At 38.1% G+C, this 27,057-nt stretch overlaps 1 protein-coding gene across 2 annotated transcripts in view; it reads left to right on the top strand.

The window, feature by feature from the left end:
- Positions 1 to 27,057, top strand: part of GRID2 (glutamate ionotropic receptor delta type subunit 2) — a gene marked incomplete at both ends in the record, with an annotated part of 702,974 nt that overhangs the window by 377,261 nt on the left and 298,656 nt on the right. Inside the window, one exon of one of the 2 annotated variants that reach the window (XM_084285975.1) lies at positions 25,799 to 26,083. The exons of the other annotated variant lie outside the window; for it this stretch is intronic. Coding sequence (XP_084142101.1) covers positions 25,799 to 26,083 — 285 coding nt within the window. The remainder of the gene's footprint in view (positions 1 to 25,798; positions 26,084 to 27,057) is intronic. 2 annotated transcript variants of the gene reach the window in all.

The following is a 27,057-nucleotide window of genomic DNA, read 5'->3' as shown; positions in this document are numbered from 1 at the left end:
CTAAGTGTCAAAGTACAGTAGGAACCTCAGCAAAGTAGTGAGCAGATAGAAGTGCACAATGTTAGAACAGTTTTCCTGGAAACTATATCAATAGTTATGATAATGTAAATTTATTTGGATATATTTTCTTGTGCTATACCAGCACCAACAAAGTCCTTGTCACTCTTCAGTGGCTATTGTGAGAAAATCTTGTTCTTGGGGCACCATCAGACCTGGGGGAAACAGCACTGTGTCCCTGTCTGTGCAGTTTTGTTATCCTTTGTACCTTTTTTTTCCATAGACTAGCACCAAAGTAAGGCACCTCTCACAAATTAAACACGTTTGTGTTATGTGTTATAATGTTGCAGGAACTTCTGGATGGTTTCATCTCCTGTTAATAATTGGACTAAAATCTAGCACTGTCACTTCAGTGACAACTAAACTATGATAGGCACTTTTGATGCAAGTTATCGGTGTCATACTTTGACAAATAAAATCTGATCAAATAGGAAAGGAGTCATGAAAGACTGTTTGTGTGAATTTTCCTTTCTACCTGAATATTCCTCTGCCTTGTGATGTTTTGGCTTTTTTTTTAACAGGTCAATGAGACCTTTCCAGAGATATTCTGGAACACAATAACGTCATTTCACTAGATGTTGAAGTAAAAAAGATGTACTGATTCTGATTGAGAACATGTGGTTTGTAGAGTCTCAGAGTCTGGTTGATGGTTATTTCTCTTTGGGCAGCCAGGACCCATCTCCTGTACCCAAGAGCTGTAGGATGATGCTTAGCATGGAAGACCAATATATCAGCCACTGCTGCTGGTCATTAAATTGGTGGTTTACCAATTGATCATCAGGTATCCCATGTCCTAGGGAAGCATGTGTGTTTTGAAAATGAAAGGGGCGAGAAACTAAAAAGGGAATAAGGCAAAAAAAAAAAAAAAAAAGTAGGTGCGATGCTTCCTCTGGTCAAGGACTGACTTGGCTGTTCCCACGGCAACGGAGCTCAGCGCTCTCAGGCAGCTGCTGATTACACTGTGAATTTTATTTGCATTCATGATTAAGGAGGAGTATAAGAGAACTGAAGTAAAGAATTAAAAAAGCAATAAGAGGATAAAAGACCTTTCAATCAATGCTCCTTAGAAGCTTTAATTAAAAGAAATGTAGAAGGAGGGGGGAGGGAGAGAAACAGAGATGGGAAATTATGGTAAAATTTTAGAAAATTTTATTTAAATGAAGAACAATTGTTGCAGAGGTATTGGAAGGACTGCTAGCATCACCGTGAGCTACTTATATTTCATAGCTTTACACCATGTGCAAAGTGGATTTATTCATTATAGGGAGGGCTACTATCTGTCAGCATGAAAAAAATAATTCAATCTGAAACTGCATTTAAGTGAAGGATTTACAATATATTAAAGCATTTGGGGGTTTTCAGATGTGGCTCTGTGCTACGTGCCACCTTCGCTTTTTAGTTTGTTTTATTGTGTTTTGCATTGTTTGTTGCAATCATCAGGGGCTTTTATATAAGTACATGTCAAGCCTATGCTACATATTTGTATGTGTGTATAATACATATATATATTACACCCACATAAAGGCTAGCACTGAAATACAGAAACTTAAAAGCCTCTTGTACCCTTAATAATTGGTGTATAACTCAGTCAAATTACTGATGTCGTGTCATTGAAATAAGAAGAATTCGTCCTTTCAGATGTACTTTGGAATAGATGATTGTGAACTTTTTTTTTTTTTTTTTACATTCCTTCTAATAAAATCAAAGTTTATGAGAGCCTGACAGTGGGCAAACAGTCTCTTGCCTTACAGGAAAAAGGGTGGTGGTTTACAAGGGAGGATAGTTTTGCCGTTGCCACCAATAGCACTAAGTTTTCACTCTGGACCTTCATCTTCTTCACAGTACTGCAGCCCAGCTTGAGAAACTGTATTTTCAATACACAGTTACTCTCACGGCTGTGTATGCCCTGGACCAAATCCAGGAGATGGTAGGGAAGTGAGACATTTGTCTTTCTGAATCCAATAAATTTGGAGATTTAGGTGGGTAGACAGTGAGGCAGCCCACAAGTATTTATGTATAAGAAGGAGAATCAGCACCTTTGTACCTATGTTTTGCTCCAGGTTGAGAGGATACTGCTTACAGTCTTGTCTCAATTCCTAACTTGCTCTATATTTGGTAACATGTTAAAAAGAGAAGATGGTTTTAACAGCTTTCATCTCAGTGAAAAGACTTGTGGTTGTTTGGTTAAGTGAACATGGTTAGCAGGTATTCATCGTGTCTGGTACACAGCAAATTTTTAAGCTTATTTGACAGCTGGTGGAAATATTCCTTTGAATGACGTGTGTCAAAGGAGATGTATGCAAGCAGAAATAAACGTGAATATCTGAAGTTAATGCTGTGTGTAAATATACATAAAATTAGCTCTTTGGAGTCTTTGGAAACTTTGAAATTCCTACCATGTTTCAAAATTAAGTGATGCATTTCAATATTGAAAACAGCTTTTAGAATGACAGCTGTGTAACAATAATAAGCAGGATGTTAAATCCCTAATATTCAATCCTCATAATTTCAGAGGTAGCTATAAGCACTGAACAAAGGAAAATAAAATATATAGTTTTCTGGTGGGAGATACTTATGTCTTGTAACAGACAGTTTTAAAGTGAAATGGTTTACCTGTAGAAATATTTTCTCTGAAAAGTTGGTTAATGCTTGAACCAGCTTCTATCTTCAACAACAAACTAACTATTTGAGTGTTTCAGCTAGGGTAATTTGATTTGGTGTAGACATACCACCTGTTGAATGTCTTTTTTCCTCCTCCAGTAGTATTTGGAGTTTAGATCCTGCAAGCTTTAATATTTTTTTTATTGAACCACTAGCCTGTCTATTATGTCAAAAGATGATTCAAACTTTTAAAGGGTACTCAGCAGGGAATACCGAAGAAAATAGGTGTTGAGAAGATGAGTGAGAAAAAACGCAGAGGGTATCATTTGTCACTGCTGAAACTCATTACCGATGTGAAAGAGATCTGTGAAGAGCTGAGCATTTCTACTAGAAAATGCCAGAATGATGTTTAAGTGAGATTTGTAACAATACACCGGATGAAAATGAATGCTTACTGCCCCTGTGCTGGGATAGATCTGTTGCTACAAGGAATTACGCTACGTATATCCCCAGAGCAGTGACCGCTGTCCACCCCATCTAATCGCTTTGGGTATCAGGTGTTTGTCTTGAGCAGACACATTGATAACATGCATATTGTTATTCCGCTAAGCAAGTAACACTGCTACTCCCAACCCCCTCGTGTCTTTAGAAAGCTCCCCTAAGATGGAAAGACAATTCTGAGGAAAAAATGGTTTACTGAAAAAAGGAGATAGGAAAAGCAAATCGTAACTTGTAATTGTTATAAGTTCTTTTTATTACTAACCAACGACAGACCTAGTAAACAAGCCAAGAGCAGTAAATTTATAACACTTCTTGTCTTTTTAGTCAGATTAAGATGATCAAACTTCCTGGTTAGTAGTGGGTATTTTGAGGTGTTGACATTATGCTACTACTTTCTTGCTTCCATGAACTTAATTTTAACAAGCAGGAAAACGACACTGGAGGTTGGCCACCTTTTCCCTCTTCTATGCTGACATCTCAGGGCTCTCTTTTGCCCAGATTCTGTCTCATATCTGCTTTTTTTTTTTTTTTTTTTTTTTTTTTTTTGAGAAGGGTATGACAAAAATATTAGTGAGGTTACACTATTGGAAAACTGTTCCAATATGACCTTGCTGCTGTAGAGAAGAATTCCTCAGGAGAATCACAAGTTTAACAGAAGATGGGGGGAGATAGCACGTGCACTCCTTGCTCCCCAGTACTGGTATTGCTGAGGGACATAGCGTACTGCTGGAAAATTAAAACAGGCAATCCTGAAATACAAAAAAATACAGTATTTTGCATATATAATTAGGGTTAGTTCTTCACATTCATCAGAAGACAATGGTAAATAGGTATCCAGGCCTGTATTTTCTGCCTTGTAATTTATAAATTAAATAATGTTGTTCAGTAATTTTTTTTATATACATTTCCTCCCCCTTGTGCCACGCAATGCAGAATGTTAAGATTCTCTCTGTATGGCTGTAATGTATGGAAAATAGTTTAAGTAAGGAGTTCTTGAGTGTTAAAAATGCCAACACACGCCCTTCTGGTGCTATCTTTGTAGTCTAGTGTCATCCTTCAGTCTAGAAAGTATATGGGGAAACTGCCATGTCAAGAAAACAAATTCAGCTCAGCTGCACAGTTTTCATGGAGTATGAAATCATCTCATGGAAATAATCTCTTTCCCTGGATTTCTCTTCTGAATTAAAGTTGTGTAGGAAAATGACCCTGGACTGTTAGCATCCCTGAAGTGGTCTACTTGTAGAACACAACTTCCACACACTAATGTAATTGCTAATTAAGCTAAAGACTAAACACAGAAGACCTTAAAAATAAAGCATTTGAAGAAATGTTTGCCATTATTGAACAAGAAATCTCTTAGATCTCTTAGAATCAAGAATCTTAGATCTCTTAGAACAAGATCTCTTAGAATTTTCTGAGGTTTTCTATGCTTTAAATGAATTGAAATTGATCTGGCCTGAATGATTTGAGATGTATACTTGCTTGCATGAATGTGATAAAAATAACCAAATCGAGCACATAAATGCTTGAGTAATGCATGTTGTAATTGTAATGTCTAGCTTTAGCACTTCCAAAATGATTGCAATATACATGAACGGAAGGACATATTTTAAAATTTGTGGCCAAAATGGACTATAGTCAAATTTGAGCTTGCTAAAGCATTTGGAAAGAGTTCAGGTAGTTGGCAAGCCATAAGCTGGCTGTTAATGAATGCAGGATATACTGCCATCTTATTCTGGGCATGTGGAAGCTTTTCTGTACTTTGATTTTAGTGAAGTTTTTTGGTAATATATGTGTTTACTTGGTTATATTCAGCCTTAAAACATATCAATAAAAGAAACCCGCAGATTCTGGTTTTAATAGAAAAATAATTTGTCTGTCATTCTGGAAAGAAGCCTGTATTTCATTCACATCGTGATGGGTGTGGCAAGCTGTTTTAACATGGCTTTCTGATGAGAGTTGGCTTGGCAACAGTTTTTTTTTAATTTAAGTCTTCCATCCAACGTTACGAGGATATATAATCTAGATGCCCCTACTTCTAGGAAATCGCTTACTCTGAAAAGTGAACATTATTCATGTGCTGTAAATATGCAACATTTTGACAAATCATTGCATCTGATTAACAAGGTTTTCTATGACATCTGTGAGTCACTGGCAAGCCCCAGTCCTAGAGGTCTGTGGTTCCAATATCCTTTTTTCTCTTTTCCTTTTTTTTTTTCCATCTTAAACTGGCAAATGCAATATAGTGGGGAACTAATGCCTCTATCAGAGCAGCTTGCACTTAAATTATAATGGATTGATTGGCCTGCGCACAGGCCAACAGCCATCCTCACAAGTTGCTATTTTTGCTGGTTGTGCCCACATGAACTAATAGAGCATTCGTAACTGATACACATTTACATGGATTTTTTTCCCCCTATTTCTGTTAAGCTAAAAATCAGTGCAGCATTCTGAGTTTTTACTGAAGGGATGCAGCATCTCTGTTGTTTGCTTTCTCTGTGATAATGCTACCATAGTACTTGCAGTCAAGCATCAGTCACTGTTTCCTATAGAGAGATTTTTGCTCTTGAAGTTCAACTTGACACATCATAACCAACCACCCTGCAGCTAGTGTGTGCTAGCAGGAGTAGTTACTGTTTCTGTTTACTCTGCAAAGGGCTGTTATCCTGTGAGATCACCTTTGCACATCACTGCTCTGTAGCACCAAAAATGATTTCTAACCAGAAGACCTATTTCTCTGTTCTCTTCTGGCTAAAAACAACACAGTATCCTGTGCATCTGTGCATTTTTTTTATTTTTTTTTTTTTTTTACAACTTCTTAGCACTTTCCAGCTGATGACTCACAGCTCCCCATATCCAGGATATTTAGTCAGTGTGATGGCTCTTGGGTAGCTGCTGATATGGGCTGTCACTGTGATCTGACATTTCCTTGGTGGAGCCAACAAGAAGTCTGCTTCCGTAAAGGCCATGAAATCTGGGCCCCCCTGCTTGTTTTTCTCATAAATCTGAAAATATTGATTCCTCCAAAGCTTCTCTTCAAATGCCAAGTGAGGGGGAAAAATAAACATTTGTTTCCCTGCTCCATTTTTTTCTTATCTGAGTTCCTCTCAACCTGCTGAAGCTGTTTAGATGGGGGGAGTCTCTAACATTGTATTTACAAATCCCTGAGAGAGATGCTATGAAGCAATAACATGCGGCCATGCCTTGTAAACATTTAAGGAATCATCAGAAAAGAATTTAGATTAATTTGATGCTTCTTTTTGTAAGCTCTTTTTTACAATTATGTTTGTGCCAGGGACATGCAACTTAAAAACATAAATATCCCTTGTTCCAGGGTTACATTTGGCAGCAGCAAAGAAAGATTTTGTTCTGAGGTTCAGTGTCCAGGCTTGTGTTTGGTGAAAGAAGGATGATGAACAAGTAAGGGGACCAGGAAGTTTTAATTAAATGCAATATCTTAATAATGATCTGATGTCTTAGATCCTATTCAGTGACTCAGCAACATGAAATGGCATTTGTGGGTGAATAAAGGGGGAAAACATCCTTTGGGTTGTTATCCCCTGCTTCCTAAGGGATAACCAGGGCTGTAGAAGCCTGTCTGTTAGGATTAGAAGCAGTATTACCTCCAGCAATCTAATATGATTCTCTTGATGTTACATAGTGCTTTTCTTAAACTCAGAGTACTGAACAGTACATCCCAATTGATACAGAGCAGTGCGATCAGGTAGGTTTAGTAGTTTTCTTATCTTTCTAGCAAGTATTATGGGATAAGGCAGCTTTCCATAGGAAAAGTGGTACCAAAGAAATAGAGGGCAAATGAAATCATAGTAGACTTTTTTCTTCTGAACCTTTCTGTTTAATAGCAGTTCCATTTGCTTATACTAGATTTGAATTTGACCTAGTTTTTTTCACTCAGAACAAATTAATTATTGCTAATGAGAATTATACTGACATGGTGGTTTTTTTGCCTATATATATGTGTGTGTGTGTGTAAAAATGGAGCAATTGCACATTAACCAGCAAAACTTATTTGCAGATACTTATGTTGGTCCACAATGATTTGTTTATTTATATTTGCCCCAGAATAACCTTACAGGTTAACATGGTGACAGGATATAGAATATTTCACAGAATCATACAATCAGAGTGGTTTGGGTTGAAAGCTTGTATTGAAGATCATCTTATTCCAAGCCTCCTGCCAGAGGCAGGGGCACCTTTGACTAGACCAAGTTGCTCAAAGCCGCAGCCAACCTGGCCTTGAACGCTTCCAGGGATGATGCATCCACAACTTGCCTTCCTGTTTGTGTTTTCAGTGATTTGGATCATCATCTTGAACTTCTGGTTTTCCTCTTATGCCAGATGAGTGCTCTGAACATTATCTGTAGTTTATTCTGGGATGATCATCGTTTACTCTTCACTGTTGCAGCAGTTTCTGTCCATAAAAATAATATTGTTCTCTTTCACCTGCACTATTTCACTTAATATAGACAAGGTATGAGGGTTGATAGCTTTTGTTTCTAACATTTTTGATGACAAAGCTTGTGGATATCTTTGATTCTTTCAGATGCAAAGCCATAGAGATTAATGAAAACTCAAAATATATGTGGGTGAGGTAAATTGTGTACCATATAACCCCACATTTAATATGTTATCGGTGTCTCATGAAAAAAGATGTGTGTGCTCATCTGTGGTCCCTGCTTAGCAGCATGTCTGTCTCATAAACTAGTACAGCCAAGATATTTCAGTTTTGGAAAGAATAAAAACAAAGTGGAGCTGGAGGAAGTACAGGGTGGATCCCTGTTAAGAGCCTAAAATGAAGCATTTTATTTTTTATTTTTAGGCATGGAGAGAACTCTTCCTAATGGAATAGTAGCAAATGGTTTGAAGGGTTTAATTTTCAGATATAATCCTTGAAGCATTATATATTTTTAGTGTCTTCTATTATGTTCAGACATTTTGCTATCTTACTGGTATTTTCTTTTTCCCTGTCAGATTTTAGTTTAAAAATAAAAAATAAAAATTGAATAACAAAGTGAGCTCTCTTAGGTGAGTCCTCATGAGTATTATTTTCACTGGCAGTCTAAAAAATGGCAAAATATTGGTTAAACACTAAATCCTATTGTGTAGTGATTTTAATTTCATAATGTCCCCTGCCCAAAATTAAATGATGTACATTTCTCATTCAAAATCCACGCACAGCATCACCATAGAATTCTTGTCTTTATACTGCCGGATTGGACAGATTCTATCTTTATCAGCTTTTACGTGCATGGATTTCAGAGGGATGCCTCATTTACATGTGAAAAGAAGGTTACAGACTGTGACATAGAGAGTGGTGCTGGCTACTAGGATAGGGTGTAAATTTTTGATTTATTGAACACCCTGTGACCATCTGCGGTAAAGAGGGTAAGTTACCTCTCTGTTCACACAGGTCACAACAAGGTAAGATTAAATACATCGTTACAATAGCAACATGTACCCCATCTCACTTGAGTGTCATATCACATGTCCTGAAGAGGAGCAAGACAGTTGTAATTCCTTTCCTTTAAGATGCTTGTTGGTTATGTGTTTCATAACCAACTCCCTCACAGCAGTCTGATAAAGACAGCTTGGATAATGGGGGGATTTTACGCCTGTGTGCCATTAGACTTCTTGATTTGGCTATTAGAATCATAGAACATGCTGAGTTGGAAGGGACCCACAAGGTCCAACCCGTGGCTCCACACAGGACCACCCAAAGATCTGACTATGTATCTGAAAGTGCTGTCCAAATGCCTCTTGAACTCTGTCAGGCTCAGTGCTGTGCCCACTGCCCTGGGGAGCCTGTCCCAGTGCCCAACCACCCTCTGGGTGCAGAACCTTTCCCTAACCCCCAGCCTGACCCTCCCCTGTCCCAGCTCCATGCCGTTCCCTCGGGTCCTGTCGCTGTCCCCAGAGAGCAGAGCTCAGCGCCTGCCCCTCCGCTCCCCTCGTGGGGGAGCTGCAGGCTGCCATGAGGCCTCCCCTCAGCCTGCTCTGCTCTGGGCTGAACAAACCAAGGGACCTCAGCTGCTCATCATATGTCTTGTCCTCTGCAGTCTTTGTAACTCTGTACTGGACGCTTTCTGTGTATCTTTCATGTGTTTTATATCCTTTTTATACTATAGTGCCCAAACCTGCACATAGAAGAGGAAAAAATTAAAAGAATAGAATAAAATGAAAACTTTATTCCAGTTGATAAGAAGTATCTGTTCTACCTGAAGCAGAATGTTTTGTCTGAAGGTTTGTAAGAAGCAGCGAGTTGAGAGTCTAGATTCACAGAATTCCTGTGGGAGGAGATTTTCTTCTTTTACTTGATAGCTGAGTGGTTCGTGCACACAGTCAGGATACAGAAGGCACAAATTCTCTTCTGTCACAAAGGATTTCAACTTATATCTCTCATAATCACTGTACTATAAGGACAGTGTGTCTGGTAGGAGAATAGTGGGCTGCTGGTCCCTTGGGTTACTGCCCTTGATCCATTAAATGTTTGACAGCTTACGTGGAGTGAAATGGCCAGAGAGGTAGTCTTGGGCTTCGCCACCCAGTGTATTCCTGTCCAAGGAGCCACAGGAGCACACGAGGTATAGTTAGCAGGGAAAGAAGAAAATTACATCCTAAATGACTAATTGCTTACATGTTGATTAAATTGAGCATTACTCACAAGTGGTGAGCCTCTCCCAAGTAAACAGGGCAACAAAGATCATGTTTTCCAGCAAGTTTATAATTAATGGAAAAAAATCTTTCCCAGTATTACAGGTCCCCAATGTGTATCTTCATCTGGGCTGTAAGGGCCATATCACATAAGAGAAAAGTGATTCAGCACCGTGGCAGAGGAAGTGGATAAAGAGAAGGGTTTATGAGCCCAGATTCAGGTGAACCAATTTAATTCTGGAATCTGAAGGTGTCAGCAGCATTCTGGATGAAAAACTGGTGACCTTTGCTTGCAGAGACAGCTGCTAGTAAGAATTATGAAGAGGTCCCGACTTAAGTCTTCTAAAACACTGTGTTTGTGACATGGTAGTAAAATCCTGCAGCAGCCTGTCTGTGCTAGGGGTTTTACGCATCCTGCCCAGAACAACTCTAGTAACAGTGATGGAAGATTTCCTAAAATGAAGTCAAGGCTTTACATTAAATTCCACTTCTGGTCATATAGCCTACAATGCACGTTTACTGAGTGACCTGAATTGGTAAAAATACATAATGTGATTGTTATGAACAATAATAGACCTTCTGTTAATATTATGTTACCCTGTAAATATGTGGCATGCAAAGTAAACAGTACTACAGAGCGCCTGGTTTAGCTGGACTAGTTGGATTTTTTTCCCTTGCATTTTAGATTGGTTTAGGCATTTTTCACCTTGGTTGAGTTTGTAAGAACAGGTCTTTACTTTGTTTAAATTGCCAGTGTTTATAGTATATCTGCCCGTAACCCCCTCCTGTTCATACCAGTTCGGGAAAACAAATGGTACTGTAATTGTGTAAGGGGTGGAAAAAGTGAAATCTTGAAAGGTAGAGTTTCCCTTGGCTGATGTTCTAAATTAATGTGGGGGGGAAAAGCAATGGTAAAGTCAGACAAAAAGCAGTCTTTGCTAGCCAGCAGTTCTTTTTTCTCTAATGATGCCTGCCTCCCAAATGCCAGATTGTCTTTCTTATTGTAAAGATTTCCTTGATCTAGTTTGTACAGGCTTGCTTAACATCCTAAAGCCATGCTATTTAAAAATCCACACACTTGGAGTTGGCAAGTTTTGGATTCGTAGAATTGCTAATCCTCTTCATTTCAGCTGCAGGAAAGTGGTCATATCCTGCATTTTAGAACGTTGCCCTTCTAATTTTATCTTTCTTCATGTGAGCAGCATTCTCTCTGAAATGTATTGTTTTATCTAATCTATTTTTCATAACAGCAGTACTGTTAGCAATTCCCTTTGCCGTTGTATCTATTAAAAATAAAACAATGGTATCAGTCCACTGAAATAGCATTATGTGCTATAGTCTTCCTTTGTGAAAGGAGAAAACGATTTACAAATAACAGTAGTCCCTGGCTCTGCAGCAGGATGTGTTAGTGCGAATCCCTCAGCCTGTGCCAGCTCCTATTAACAGCAAAAAGACAATAACCGAAGGCAATGGATAGTTTACATATTCGGCAGCCAGAAGGAGCTTCTATTTCTGTTATACTCCCAGGTATAAAAAATTTGCATGTAAAGAAAGCTGTCCTTTTGCTGATAGAAACATGCAACACAGTGACATTTCAGTATACGTGTGATTACAAGGTGCTTGGATATGGTACATTGGGGATTGTATCTCAGCACCATGGTTTGTTTTCAAAAAACAGCTGAATCAGATCCTAAAACAGCCAAAATATGAGTATGGCATGAGATCTGCAGCCCTCTGAAACTTCTACCAGCTTTCATAAAAGCTTCTTTGGTTGCTTTCATCATTCTCCAGTGGCACTGGCAATCCTGGTTTTGATGGCAAACTTTAAGACTTTCCCAAAAATTAGTGCATGAAACCAACCTCCCAGACTCCTCTGTGGAAGCTCATGGAGAGAGTGACAAATGACCACGTAACTGCAGAAATATAAATTAGCTATATATATTTATAGCTATATAGAAATAAAGCTATAATAGAAATCAGCTGTATGTAAATATAGCTAATTGTCCTTGTGGCAAACAGCAAAAGGTTAAGACAGAAGTTCCATGGTAAAGCTGTGGCTGTGGTTTGTTCTACTGCAGAGATACTCCTTTATTTATTTATTTATTTATTTATTTATTTATTTATTTATTGTCCAAGTAGGTACTAGGCATTCCATCTAGGTCTCTTCAAAGCAGTATACCTGCATCTCTTTTGAAAAGAAATTAAATTTTGGGAAAGAAGCCCTCCCAAGGTAGAGTTAGGATAAAGCATGTGGATGATGCCAGACCTGGGAGGCATTCCCAAGGTGTTTAATGTAGCTGTAATCGCAATTTTAAATCGCTGTCAAAACTCAGCCTTGGCATGTGCTCAGTACTGACTGGCACCAAGCAGTCCAAAAACTGAGGGAATAAGAAAAGTTTTTTTTTATTGGAAGAAATAGATGAGGTTGTTAAATTAATAGGGAAGTTGCTTTAAACAGAGCATTTTACTGCATTTCCAAGGCTTTGTACTTGGTTTTCAGATACATAAAGACTGAGAACAGGGCTGGATATATATATATTATTTTTTTCCTAATGTTTTTTTTTCTGTGTTTTAAATACCAGTTTCTGAGGTTTTTAAATCTTAGAGGTGAATGAAGATACTAGTTTTTTTGCCATTCTTTAACATCACTGGGTTTTAACATTGTTTGAACTCTAGCAAAGGTACTGATATTAGAAATAAGATTTTTATTTTTTTTCTCCTGCCTATTCTATTTCTCCTGCCTATATTCTAGCCTATGTCTATTCTTTTATTTCTTGCTTTGGAAAGTGTAGTAATTTGACAGTCCTTATACCTGTTTCAAACTTCTGTGCAAATCATTCTGTGGAATCTGACATTGCTCATAGAAAATAATAAGAAATGAAAGCTGCATTAATTCAAATGTCAATTTCAGGCTAGAAAAGGCTTTCATTTTCTATTGTGGGGACAAAATCACTGGATTTTGGGTCATCTCTTGCACTAATACTAAATATATGCCTGTGTTAATTGAAGCCTTACAAAGGACTGACCTTAGATTTTTCCTGCAGTTGGATGGCTTAAAGGCTTAGAAATGCAGGCAGCAGCCTCCCAGATGGAGGATGGGAAAATAACACTGCTCTTAAAGTTGAAGCCTGACTCTTTCTCTTGGGTTTGCACTTGGCTTATGCAGCTTGGCTCAGAGTATTGGTGCGCACAGACTGAGGTTGAAGATAGTTGTGTGATATTTTCTATGTCTGTATATATGTATATGTGTGTGTGTTTATGTGTACCACAGATATAGCAAACAAGAAATGCTTGCATCTCATTCCTAAAAAATAATTACATTGAATATGAAAAAAAAAAAATGTATTGACTGCATTCCTATTAAAAATAAACAGGTATCAAAAGCAGCAATGGGGAGAGAATGAGAGAAAAAGGCAAGCAAACTGACAGTGCCTTAGTATATAATTTTCTTCCTCCTAACAAAGGAAAATAATTGACTGAATGGAAATCGAAAAATGGTGAAGTGTACTTGACTTGACTCTCTCCTCACTAATTCTTTGGCCAAAATCAGGAAAAGTCAGAAAACACCTTTCCAAACTGCTGAAAGGAGAGCAGGTTTGGGCTATTTGCTAAGCTTAACCCTTATGTTTTGTACAAGTTCTGCAGAAACAGATGTATAAACAATGGAATAATGTACTAGAATTATGCAAACACATGTATTACAATGCATTTTAAAGTTATTTACCCTTGGCAGCTAGTCATCTGTAATTAAATTTCTGAAAACTGACCTTCCTTTTTCCTGCAGAACACCTCTTGCGGGACACTAATGAGATGCTGTGGGAAACCAAGGCAGTGCCTGCTCTTTGATCAGCCCAGCCCAGTGGCAGAAGGACTGTGTGGGCTTTACTGCAACGCCCTTGGCAGCACTCACGTTACTAAGAAAACTTTGCTTTACCCAGTCCTAAAGGAACATTTCTGAAACATGCTTGCTATTTCTATTGTGCATGCAGGATTCAAACAGCAGTTAGGTATTCAGGATGACACTGGCACATACACAGACCTGCCTCTTGCTGCTTAACTAAGAATTGAGCAGAAAAAGACTTCTTTTGTAACTTCAGCTCTTCATGTCTGCTGCTTAATCTGCTGTATGATTCCTGTGTTTTGATATATGGGAATTACTATACTTTCATGAAGTATTGGTTATGTTGGAATGAAAAGAATGTTACTTATTTCAAGTCTTTTCACTTGTTTGCCTTAGCTCTCATATGGCATGATATCTGTTGTATCGTGGATCAGATGGTGGTATGTGGTACTCTGGTTTAGTACCAGTTTCAGGACAACCCTACAAGCTACGAGAGCTAAATGGTGGCAAGTGCTTTTTTCCACATGGGCACCAAACTAGAGCTAAGCACCATAGGTACAATGCACAGGAGGCTACCAGATGTGAGTTTTATGCCTCCTATCATGAGGTTGCATAGTGAAAGGGGGCTAAAATAATGCTACTTGCAGTCCATAACCAGGAGTTCTCAATACAAGCAGCAAGCCTCATGCGTTCCTCAGTCACATCTAGCAGTGACAGAACCACTTGCTTGAAACTTGTGATACCAATGCAAAATGAGTCTATGTGTCACAAAGACATCGTCCTGTAGAGGATTCAATGCTTGCCTTGTACAGAGTTGCTGTAGCAGTGTGTTTCATGAAAGAGCAGGTGGAAGGGGAGAAAGTCGTGTCAGTCACTGCAGGAAATACTGAACCCAGAGGACTGAGAGCTGCAGTGGAAGAAAGCTGCTAATATCCAAAGCAGCACAGTGGGCTGGTGCTTAGATGCAATAGTGATTACAGGTTTTTAAGAGACCTAGAAAGAAAATCATTATTTGCATTCAAGGGAAAAGTGAGCAAGTAAACTCAGCAGTTCCACTGCTCCACTCCACGTGGCATTCCTGCACCTGGCATTGATGTCTTTCACTGGACAGGCTAGATGCAGAAAAGCACATCTGCTCCACTTCTGGATTCTGATGCCTTGCATTTTTACACCCCACATAGTTATGAGTTTGTCAGGGAGAGACGTAGTTCAAAAATGCTACTTCCAGGCAAAGAGGAGCTTTACCTCTGGTTCCAAATGGGAAGAATGTCAATTGTTTTCTGATAGTGGTCAGGAATGTCTTCTGTTGGACGTGTGTCCCTTCATTGTCAGGGAAGGTTTTAAAATCTCCTGGCACTGGTAGGGGTTCATGGTGTGTGTGGTTTAGATCAACTGCTGCTTCCAATTAAGGTTAAGTGTTTAGTGTTACCCAAGTGTTCCTTATTGTCAGTGTGTATTTTCTATTTCAGAGTTATGCAAATTTGTTTTTCTGTGACATTGGGAAAAGTCAAGGGAAAAGAAAACATGCATTACTGTCTTTTTCTGGCATCTCTGGCAACCATTAAAGTCAAAGCAATCTCAGTAAAAGGTTGCAACTGGCACCAATAGAGCACTGCACCATTATTCCTGGAGTAACAGAGTAAAAATAGACTCTCAAACTTAGGCACATTTTGTCTTCTATCTCCTTCCCTTCAGATGCTAAGGCTGCTGCCAGACCCTGCTGCTGCTTTGTCTATAACATGCACCAAGTTGACTTTTCCTCAATGCCCTTTCAACTGACACATTTGTCAATGTATTGGCCATCTTTGCTGGCTTCCCTGCTGTATCTCCAGTTCTCTTCCATTATTCCCACATTGCAGCAGCTGGCATCCTCCTTGATGTCTAAATGGATTTATTACTTCCCAACTGCAAATCTCACTATCTCATTGCTTACCAACTAACATTTAACAGCCTATTCTATGACTTCAAGGCTATAATTTAACCCTTTACTTTTCGTATTCCTTTATTGTTGTTCCATGTGAAGACCTGTGGGTTCTCTCTCTTTTTTTAATGTCCATGCCTTCCATTAGTTCTGTTTTCTGAATCTCTATATTCTCTGTATAAGCATTGCACCCTTAATCCTTTTTTTTTTTTATTTTTTTTTTATTTTTTTTTTAAGTGTGTTCTTCTGTGTTGTCACCATCTTACGTGGTTGTTAGTAACATATAAACTATTTGAGGTTGTTAGGAACAATTACCCTGTGTATCAAATGTGAAACCATGTTGAGGATATTTGTAAGTAATATAGGCTGAGATGCTGGATCTCTCTGTCACTGGTACCGAATACTCAGTCTAAGGAAGCATATGTCATTCTTCAAAATGCCCAATCATGAGAGTTTATTTCCCAATTTTCACAGAGTTTATTCCCCCCTCTTACTTCAATACCTTATGATTTTGTCTGTAATTTCTTTGTGAAGCTCTTACTTCTTAATTTAATACTTCTGCTTAATGCACATTCCCCACATCTTCTGCCATTTTGTTTTATCCACCAAGACGGTCTCCCACCTACCTCTGTGGTTTTATTTGCCTCGTTCGCTTCCTGATACATACTTGCTTGTCTCTCAGTGTTGAGGCACATACCCCACATCACCCATAACCAAGAGTGTGCCTGCCCTGGGGTCACTGCACATCTGGGAAACTTTGTCATTTAATTCCACTGTTGTAGGCCACATTGCTTTGCCTTTCAAATCTTCCCTTTTTATAAAGCTTGGTTATATTAGGCTCAGAACATAAAACGCTTTTAGTCACACACTAATGCTCAAAACAAACAATGAAAAGCTCCAACAAAAGACTTTGTTTTCAGTCTTTGTGCATGTTTTAGCTTGGCATGGAAAATAATTTCCTTGGTTTGCTTTCTGACCTTGGGCAAGTAATTCCCCTTGGCACATCTGTTTTCTTCTGTGAAATAGAGATGAAGATGCTGAGCTTCTTTGCAAAGCATTTTCAGAGCTACAAATAAAAAGTGTTCTATAAAAGGTAGTTGATATTTTTATTCTTGACATGATTGTTATTCTGTGTGTCAGTCAGCGAAATAAGCACAATGTCTATTCTTAGCAAATAATAATGGTGGTAGTTGTTTTGACTCGTCGAAGGTTTTCTTGAGTGGCTAAGTTGCTAATGGAAGTGATGTTCTGAACTCCTGCAGACTTCTCAGGTTTTTCACACCCATGTATTTTTTGAAACTGATGTACTGTCTTCCTTGCTTTCTTTTTATTCTCACACAAAGTTTTTTTTATTTTGATGTAGGGTCTGTTTTTCTCTTTCATGGCAAATACAAGATCTGGCCTTAGTATTCTTTGGTCTTCAAATTGTTCTGCTCAATTCACTTGTCTAGTAGAATTGCCTTTAAAAAAAAAAAAAAAAAAAAAAAAAAAAGGAATTAAATGCATGCCTTTTTCTTTCTTTTCTTTTCTTTTTTTTTTTTTTGGCATATGAAGAGTTTCCTTTGCAATGCCACCACCAAAAAAAAAAAAAAAAAGTTACGCTACTGTCCCTTTTGCTGTTTGCTCTGTAGGAAGAAAGCTTTCCCAGATTGCTGTTCATAGATTTCTTTTCCTTTGGGGATGGTCTTATTTTGAGCAGTATTGTTCAGTAATATCTGTGCTTGGGAGAATGCCAAGCTCGTCCAGGGCAGCACAGGCAGCTCTTTCCATTGTAGGGCTTCCAATTAAGCTAATGCTACCAGCTGTGTGTTCTTTTGTCTGCCCTGGACTAGGTTGTGCTATTGTGCTTCACACGGCATCTCTCCAGCAGAGCCTGTTGTCTCCATACTAATAGGCTGGGCAAGAAAGGGGAGTTATGAAACATTAGCACTCAGGAAAGAGAGGGGATGTAAAGCAACTTCTGGCAGCGTGAATTATACTGAGAAATGCAATGGGTCTTCTAACCGTGGGAAAAATGGTTGGGGGGAGGGGAGAAGGGTGTAATCTTTTGCATTTGGATCGTGCAAAAGTGTCTTACAAAGGAAATAAGGTATCATCGCAGATAGCTAGTGATAGGACTAGAGGGAACGGCTTCACCTTGCACCAGGGAAGGTTTAGGTTGGAAAGTAGAAGAAATTTTGTCTCAGAATGAGCAGTCAGGCATTGGAACAGGTTGCCCAGGGAAGTGGTGGCATCACCATCCCTGAGGGTGTTTAAGGAAAGGTTGGACGTGGTGTTTAGGGATATGGTTTAGTGGGTGACAGTGGTGGTAGGGGGATGCTTGGACCAGATGATCTTGTAGGGCTTTTCCAACCCTTATGATTCTATGATCATAATCTCCAAAGCGTAAGAGAAATGAGATTGCCCATCCCAAATAAGTCATCTAACACAGTAATGTCAGATGTGGGACCAGGATACAATCCTTCAGATTCTCAGCCTGGTGCCAAGGCCTCCAGATCTTGTTGTTTCTTGATATTGGAGGAAATGTGTTGAAGAAGTTTGGGGGGAAATTAACAAAAGAGAGGGAGGGGGATACATGAAGAGGAAGAGCAAGTTGCTTTGGCTGGAGTAGATGCTAAGGAGGGAGTGAGAACAGGCCATGGGAGCATGAAAATGTATGTTCTGTAGTCAGGGAAGAAAAAACAAGTAGGAAGAAGTTAAATCTGAGTTGGAAAAACTGGAGGGGAAACTTGCCTGACAATCTGGCTGATCGGTGGCAAGGAAAGTGTGATTTTTGTCAAATGGTATTTCAGATCACTGTTTTATTCTCTTAACAAGAATTTTGCCCTGGCTTGTTTTGAGCAAGTCTATAAAATGAGAATTGCTAATACCCAAGGTTTAAACATGATTTGTTGTTGGTATTTTTTCTCTAATACTTTTACATAGACTTTCAGAGAACACAGAACTAGAGTAAATCCCTGTGATGTTACCGGGATGTTATATGTTGATAAAATTGTCTCTAATTATATATTAAGCTTCTTTAAGGCTCAGTCTTTTTGTTTTCATATAATTGCTGCTATGCTGCAATTCTCTGCTCTGCAGCAGGCAAGCTAGCTATTAAAGAGGGTATCAAGACACTATGCACTACTTAATAACTTCTCAAACAGTGCTGGTAAGGAAAATTAAAAGATTGAGCAACAGTGCAAGGGTGAAGATGAACAAAGTAAGAGATGGAGGAAGTTGCACGGTAGACTGAAGTAATATATGCTTCATCATTAAATAGGTAATCAAGTATAATCCACTGAGGGTTACACATGAAATGAAAAGTTTTCATTTTCTTTAATGGATGAATGGAAAGTGCTCATGCAACAGTTTGAGCAAGGATGCTAGCAACAGATGAGGTTTGGCTCGTGTCAGCTAAGGTTCGGCACACAAAGAAATGAGAATTTTGGAGTCATTCATGTCAATTAAGGCCACAGTTTCCACACACTCCTTATTTTTCGGTGGGCTACATTAACTTTGTAGGTAGTCATCCTTGCTGGGATGTCAGGATTAAGATGTTGATTTTGTGGTTTCTCTAACACTTTCTCCGGTAAAAGTCACTGCCTGGCTTTAATCAGTTTCACCTCCTTTTCTCTGCTCTTCTTCATCTGATTGTTATCATCTCTCCAACAGTGCTAGCTGGCATCCCTTCCTCTTGCCAGGGCTGCCAGCACTGCAGCTTCTTTGCACTTCTTAACCACGGGCACCCTAAAAAGCAGTGGTACTTTTTCTACAATATACTCATCTTCACGTGCTAGCGGAGATGGAAGCTAAAGCCATTCTTCAGCTAAGGTTTTGTGTCTGTGTAACTTCTTTGAAATACTATTTCAAAATGTTTTTCAGGTAGTTCAGGGTTGCTCAAAGAGTGAGGAGCTATCACTCCTCTCAGCCAGGGCCTGGGTGCAACTGCTCAATGCCAGGTGAAAACAAATTTGAGAAATGTTAAGTATAGGAAGCCTTACTATTGCTTCTCTGCCTGGTGTGATAATTTGGCAAGGCAAGTTCAGTGTGTGTCTCTCTAGAATTTAATAGAAAATGTACAGGTTGGCTTACAGTTAAATAAATCTTGACTTCTGTCCAAAGAGAGATATTGTTGAGTTCTCCACTTAGTAGTCTTTGAAACTTGGCTTTTGCAAGCTACGCTTACTTCAAGCTGTCTCATTGTGTCCTGCAAAGGATGGTGTCAAAGTAAGATTTCTGTACATCTTACCTCCCTTCAAACTTGTGAGATTTCTAGTTTATTTTTCAAGGCTCAGATGAGTTTTTAAATTTTAATGTGATAGATTTAATGTTACCATAGTTGGCAAAGCCTCTTTAAGGAAGGAAATCTGACCCAAAAAAAAAGACTTCATAAAAGGCTTGTTAACAAAAACATCCTAGAGTTGTGGTGTTTTTGTGCACCAGAGATGCAAATGCTCTTTCTAGTAATGTTTTTTACTCTTAAATTTATTCTTTAGCAGAATTTTGGATTATTTTTCACAAACAAATAAACCCCAGGGGTTAGGAAGCACATCTGTTAAAACTTAAACACAAGTTTGTTTTCCAGTCAGGACAAACTGAAATCCCTTAAAGGTTAATTACAAGTGAATTTAAAACACTGTTAGTGTTCCAAGTTGAGTAGTGGAAGGGAGGATTGGTTAATGTTTACAGATAAAATGTAAATGAAAAGGTTTTCTATAGCTATATAGAAAAAAAGAAGGAAAGAAAGGAAGAAAGAAAGGACAGACTTTTATCTGCATTGCAGATGAGAATATTCTTTAAGATCTAGAGAATAGTGCTTTTTTTTTTATTTTTTTTTCCTCACGTCTTACTCTTATTTCCTTCTGAATAGTTTTCAGGATATATTAAAAATGTGCTGTCACTCATCGCGAAATAATTCAGTTCTAAGTCTGGGATGAACTGTTGTGTTATGAGGGAAGAATAATTTGCAAGAGCAGAATTGCTATCCGAAAGTGACTAAAAAGATTTAATGAAAGTTTGAAACTAGGCTCACTTGATCATGGGCCCCACAATCACATTTTATCCCTACATCTTGCATCTGAGATTATGAACACCAAACAGAAAGCCCCATAGTTTATCTGTTTGAACTTCTAAGTTTTCATGTTGTGTTTCTTTCCTTTTTTTTTTTTTTTTTTTTTTTTTTTTTTTTTTCAGGTGAGCGCATTTTTGTAATGAATTTATGGATGTTTTGAGACTGTTTTAGGGGTGACAGGTAGGCAAAACACTATTTTATGGTTAGCATGGCTTCTTACTTGGGGGGATGAGAACATCTCATTGGAAGAAATCCAGACTTATTGTTATTCCTTAGTCTTTGCAAGGAAGAATTTGCACGCTGTGGTCCCTTGGTCTTCATCTGCATCCTGAAACTGAGCAAGGATTTGCAGAACAGTCAGCACAATATTATTCCCAAAGTAAACAAGAAATGGTAGCTTGTATAAAGCTATAAAGATATTCTGATTGACTAGTGTCTGTTTATTAGGTGCTCAAGTCACCTGATGTTGAATTTTGCCCCTTAAATCAATTGTTTATTGTAATCTGGATCTGGATTAGTACAATCAGGGTGATGGTAGGGGGTTGATTAATTTTCAAAATGGATTAATAAATCGGTAAGTATTTTCTTCATGTGTAATGTATAGAGAAAACCTCAGGTTCTTATGGACTGGATTTTTCTCTCTTATTTCTGAATGGATGGTGGGTTCCTGGCTGTCCCATTGCAATGGGGAACAAACTAATCAGAACATCCTTCCAGGTAAACCATTATCCATCTGGTGCTGAATCTTATAGACTCCAAAAGAGAGAGTAGGAAGGAGATGAGATGTTTCTGTAGAAAGGCAGTCCTCACCTTCAGCAGGAGTCAAGAGAAAGCTGATATATCCCACTCAAATAGAGCCCTTCTGGTTTCAGAGTCTTCAGAGCACTTCTGGAACACAGGGCAGATATACAGGGAAAACTGAGTATAACCTGTCTCTCTCTATCTCAGATAACAGGTAAAGTCTTGTTTCTCCAGCTTCGCATTCAACTAAATAGCTTAGAGGTACTGCTTTACATTTATAAAACATGGAAACAACCCAGGAGCAGAGAAACTGAAATGATGCTAGCATTGAAAACGCCATCTATGGGAATGACATTGGGATGTGCAAATCAAGTCCAATGGACCAGGACTTATTATTTAGAACAGAATTTAGATCTAGATTCTGTTCAATTAACATATACTAGGTTAGTAACCGTGTACTCAGTACTACCTTAGTTTCTAAATTATAAAAAATGAAAAGGACCCTAGAATGCATCTTGGATTACTTAAAGGGTGGCCCCTCATGCTTTACACGCAATATTTAGCATTTAGGGGAAAAAAAAAAAAAGTTGCTATGTCTTTTGTTTAACCAACAATTTAAATGGGAGCAAAGTTACACTCTACAGACTTACTCTGAAGACTAGAGATCTTACATAAACTTTTTCAATCTGGCTTGTCAGTTTGTGGTATATGAGGCTGATATGTTGTGATTCATTATCATGAAAAAACAGTGAAAGATGAGGAAGAAAATGGTCTCATTAATTGCAAGAGTTAAATCTCAGTCCTTTTTTAGTGTTTCTTATTTATTGCTGCACAAAATAGTTTCCTTTTAAACCTGCTTTTATATATAGATTTTTTTGTTACCTTTTTTTTTTTTTTTTTTCTCCCTCAATTACAGCAACTGGTAGTTATTTAAGATTCTACCATTGTTTTCATTTTAGAGAGAAAACATTTTAAAGACACATTTGTAACCATAGCTATTTAAATTCTGCTTTGCTGGAAGAGCTTATACAAGCTGATAGACTAGATATAAATTATTTATTTCAAGTTGCATTGGCTGTGATCTTTATTTTAAAAAAAATAGCATACTGAACACAAAATTATTATTTTTTCTTTCTTTCTTTCTTTAGACACCATGCCAAACTAACTTAGAAGAGATTTTACTCAGAAAGACTGATTTTTTTATTATTATTATTTATTTTTTATTTTTATTTTTATTTTTTTTTGCTGGCAATAAGCCCACCACTATTGGAAATTCTGTAACTTTGCATTTTGAGGTAGACAAGAAACTGAAGAGTGAAACATAAGGCTGTGTACTTGCAAGTGTTTATTATACAAGAAAGAGTCTGTATGTATATCTGCAATAGAGAAATACTTTAAATTCTGTAGACAGTCCTGATATTATCTCTACACAATGTGTGGAAGTCTGATCCATTTTATTCTTTTAGCTGGTGAAGGTCCAGTTTTTTAATAGCACCTGTTATCAGGTTATGCAGGTGAATTAATGTCTTTCCAACTTCTGCATAGACATAACTTACGAAACAATAGCATTTAATAAACACTGTTGTTAATTCTGTGTTCCTTCAGTGTTAAGCCTGCAATGTAAGTGAGTACAAACCCATTTGATCTTGACATTTTTTTCTGTCCTGAGTGGTGAGGTCTTAAAAGATCCAGCAATATTTGTGTTTCTCTAATCGGTTGCAGATTAATACACCTTGATCGTATCGGCAGTTGAGTAAGCATCAGGTTGGAAATACAACCTCTAAGGAGGTAATAGTAAATAAACAGTTTTGATTGGCAAGATACCCTTTTTTAGCATCTAACTCTGTGTATTGGATAGTCTCTAAGTGTACAGAAATAAGACCATTTGTGAGCATAATTAAGTGCATATTGCCCCAACCCAACACACACAGTGCTTATAAGCACTTAATGGAAGAAAGAGCCAAAAAGGCAACTTCAGCCCTGAGGCTATTGTAATAAATATGGTGCAATGCTGAGAGGGAAGATTTTAAGCCTTTATTCGGTTTGCTTGCTGGTATTAGCATTTGGCCCTGTGGAGCTAAATGTTCCGTGCTGCTTTCTTCCCATTCACGTTTCAATAACATGTTCCACAAAAAGAGTGTTTCCCACTTCACAGTACTGTGAGTGCACTGATTATGCTCAGTCTGAAATATGCCTACAAGTGTACACATTTCCAAGTGATTTTTGTAATGAGGTCCAACTGGTGTATTTTTAAATGTTATACTTGAGATACTGGAAGGTCATACTCCATATTTTATTGAAATGGATGGTATCGGGACCTTCTAAATTTTCATTGAACTAAAAGTAGGCTTTTGCAAAGTCTAGTGTTGATGTTTGTTTTTTTTTTTAATCTATGGCTATCTAGCTGTAAGGATATCTATCGACATATAAGTAGCTACAGGTATTTATCAGTGGATAGATCAATATCAATAAAAATAGTTTCTCGTGTGGTAGCATTCTTATTGGGATATGCAATCTAAATATTGCAATACTCTATGGAGAACTGTATCAGGAAAGAGATTCAGGATCTGCATAAATGCAGCTAGACAAGCCTGTTACCTCTGGTGAAAGTACAGATAACGAGGAATGTAAACGAACAGCATACTAGATGAATAGCTAAAGAGATTGTTTAAAGGCGTTCTGAATATTAGAAACTTGTGATACACTGATACTTTTTTGCCCAGTTGACAATAATAATTTGATAACGTTCTGAAAACGAATAGTTGTAAGTATTGAGAATCTAGTACCTTTAACCTGAAGCCCAGGAGCTGCTCCAAAAGCTGTGGTATATTCAGAACATATACAAAGGAACAATTTTTCTGAAGTCAAAACACTTGGAAGCCACTCTATGAGAACACCCGTTCTCCCATATTTATCTGCATGAAGTGTTCTCATCAGTCAGAGCCTCAGTGGCATCAGTATGCCCTGGGAATCCATCATGGCATGTTCCAGATCTCTGAATCTTAATTAGAATAATGTACTGGCTTTATAAGGTATTCCTCTGCATTCATGGCCTCCAGTGCCATCCTTTGGCTAGAAAGTCAAGCTCCCCATGAACCTGACTGCAGTAACTCCATTCAGGTTGAATCGTTTGTCACGTTGTAAATATTCCTATTGTGATCAATAAGTGTTTGCAGAGTAAAACATTACTCACTGTGAGTAAGAGCCGTATGATATGAGACAACAGGTCTGACGCTAGTATATTTTTGTCTTTTTAGGGAAATGTATTCTCGCATGTGGGTTTCTTGTTTTTGCCTGCACCTGTTGTGTGCACAGAATATTCCTACAAGATAAGCAATTGCACAGTTTTGTATTATATTTGCATATGTAAATGCATATTACTCTTTACCATACCATTACTTAATTTCCATGCGTAAATGCAGGTTAACTACACATGTAGCTTTGCCAGTGGCAAATTGAGTATTTCAAAATTTAGCCTTGGGTGTACTCTGGGGAATTATGCTACAAGCTTGTGTTGTTTCCTCATTCAAGCTCTCAGTTCTATTAGAAGCCCAAAATAAACACTTGACTGTACTTTGTTTCACCGGGTAATGCTTCAAAATTACAGGCCTAATTATTATTAATTCTTTTGGTATTTATTGATTGCATTAACATTAATCATGATAAACACCTCTGGTATTAATGTGGCTGTCATTTGTGTAGTACTTCACATTGCTTGCAACTCAGCCGTCATTAGCTGGACCATTAGTTACAAGGTACTCTTTTTTTGTGCAAGCAACACCATGACTTTCTTAAAGAAGTAAAAAGAATGTGCATACTGTTCACTGAACTTTGAAAGCATTTTGTTTTAGTCTTTTTTGTTTAAGGAAAAAAAAAAAGCACAATATACCAAAAGGATAAGTTACATAAGATTGTTGTTTGCTTCTCTTAGAACCCAAAAGCAACTCGTTTTGCTTGGATAAGTTAATGTATGTAATCATATTCAGCTGTCTTCAAAAGTTGACAGCAAGGGTGGGCTGTTTTTTTTCAGATTTTCTCTGTATAAAGCAAAGATGCTACTCATGGAGCTGTTGTGCTAGACTTTGAAGAGTGCTTCTCTCCTTGGGAAGCCATGTTAATTCAGCAGCTGTAATTTGTTCTTAATGTTCCTCAGAAGGTCCAGGGTAGGTCCCATTTTGAAGAGAGAAATCATTTCTGGGCAAGGTAAACAGGGCGGTCTTTCAGCTTTCACCATAAAACAGCTCAAAGTGAATAGTAAATCTTCATGACTTTAGTGAATTACTCAGTGTACAAAATTTTATCTGCATTTCACGTGGTTAAAACTGCCCAGTGTCTGCGTTTCAGCAGCAAAAATAGGCCCTATGCACTGAACTGCTCTCATCATCTTGAATACCTCTGTGTTTTCTTGCAGCCTGTGACTTGATGAACCAAGGCATCCTGGCCCTTGTGAGCTCCATTGGCTGCACATCAGCGGGATCCCTGCAGTCGCTGGCAGATGCCATGCACATCCCTCACCTCTTCATCCAGCGCTCGACGGCAGGAACACCAAGGAGCGGCTGCGGGCTCACCAGGAGCAACCGTAATGATGACTACACACTATCTGTCCGCCCTCCTGTCTACTTGAATGATGTCATCTTGAGGGTGATCACAGAATATGCCTGGCAGAAATTCATCATTTTTTATGATAATGACTATGGTAAGTATTACCCGGGCAATTTCTGTCAAATCCATAATACCACGGAAAGCAGTCACGCTACATCTTTGTCTTCTACTAGAACGTTTTGCTTCTAAACATTTATGGTTCTCTCAGCATTTCACATTACCTCAGAGAAATCTATTTCTAAAATCCATCAGTGTTTACAAGTTTATTTGATGACTTCTTTGTTAGAGTTAGCTGATAAATGGAGAGCTTACCTGGCTTTCTATTCTGCTGGTGTTTGAAGTGTAAAAATTTTAGCATGTTTTCTTGTTTTTTTTTGGAGTATAAGGAAATACAAGGTGACAGTTCAAGAGGTAACATGTAAGATTTATGTTCTGTACAGTTATTTCCTGTGTAGAAATCTCTTGTGTTATATGGGCTTACATTTGATGGTCAGAAGCTGAGGCAGCAGTGAATGTAGGACAGAGACCTCAGCAAGAACAAGTTGCTATTTCTAAATGTGAAACTTGTAGAGAGAACTTCTGTAGAGTGAAGCGCATGTAGAGGAGGGCTGGAGAAGACCATGTTCCTTCTTTTTTTAAGTGCATTCAGTGTTCCTGAAATGTGCTGAATTGACAGTGGCTGTGTAATAGAGTAAGTGAGACACAGACGATGGCATCACAAGTTAGACTGTGCCATCCAGCTTGGTGATTCAGCCAAGTTCAGTCCAAATATCTTCTATTGCTGAGAGGAGATCTAGACAGATTGCTGTAGAATAGATGTGTTATTTAACTAATTTTATGATCTTTTTCTAGGGAAAATTGCTTTGAAACCAGACTGGTTTTCTTCAGACACATCCATTATTCATAAGTAATCATGACTTGTTTGGATGAACATTTCAAAACTTTATTTTCAAAGTTAAATCTTCAAGTTGTCGAAAAAAGCTCACTTCAGCGATTTGCTGTGCATAATAACTGGTTCGTTCAGGTCAGGTGTTATTGAATTTTGTTCCTTGGCTACATAATAAATTC

Source organism: Netta rufina (genome assembly GCF_964035555.1).
Source record: "Netta rufina genome assembly, chromosome: 4".
In the NCBI taxonomy this organism is placed as follows: Eukaryota; Metazoa; Chordata; class Aves; order Anseriformes; family Anatidae; genus Netta; species Netta rufina.
The sequence above is the reverse complement of the archived record's forward strand: the minus strand, read 5'-3'. Positions and strand labels throughout refer to the sequence as shown.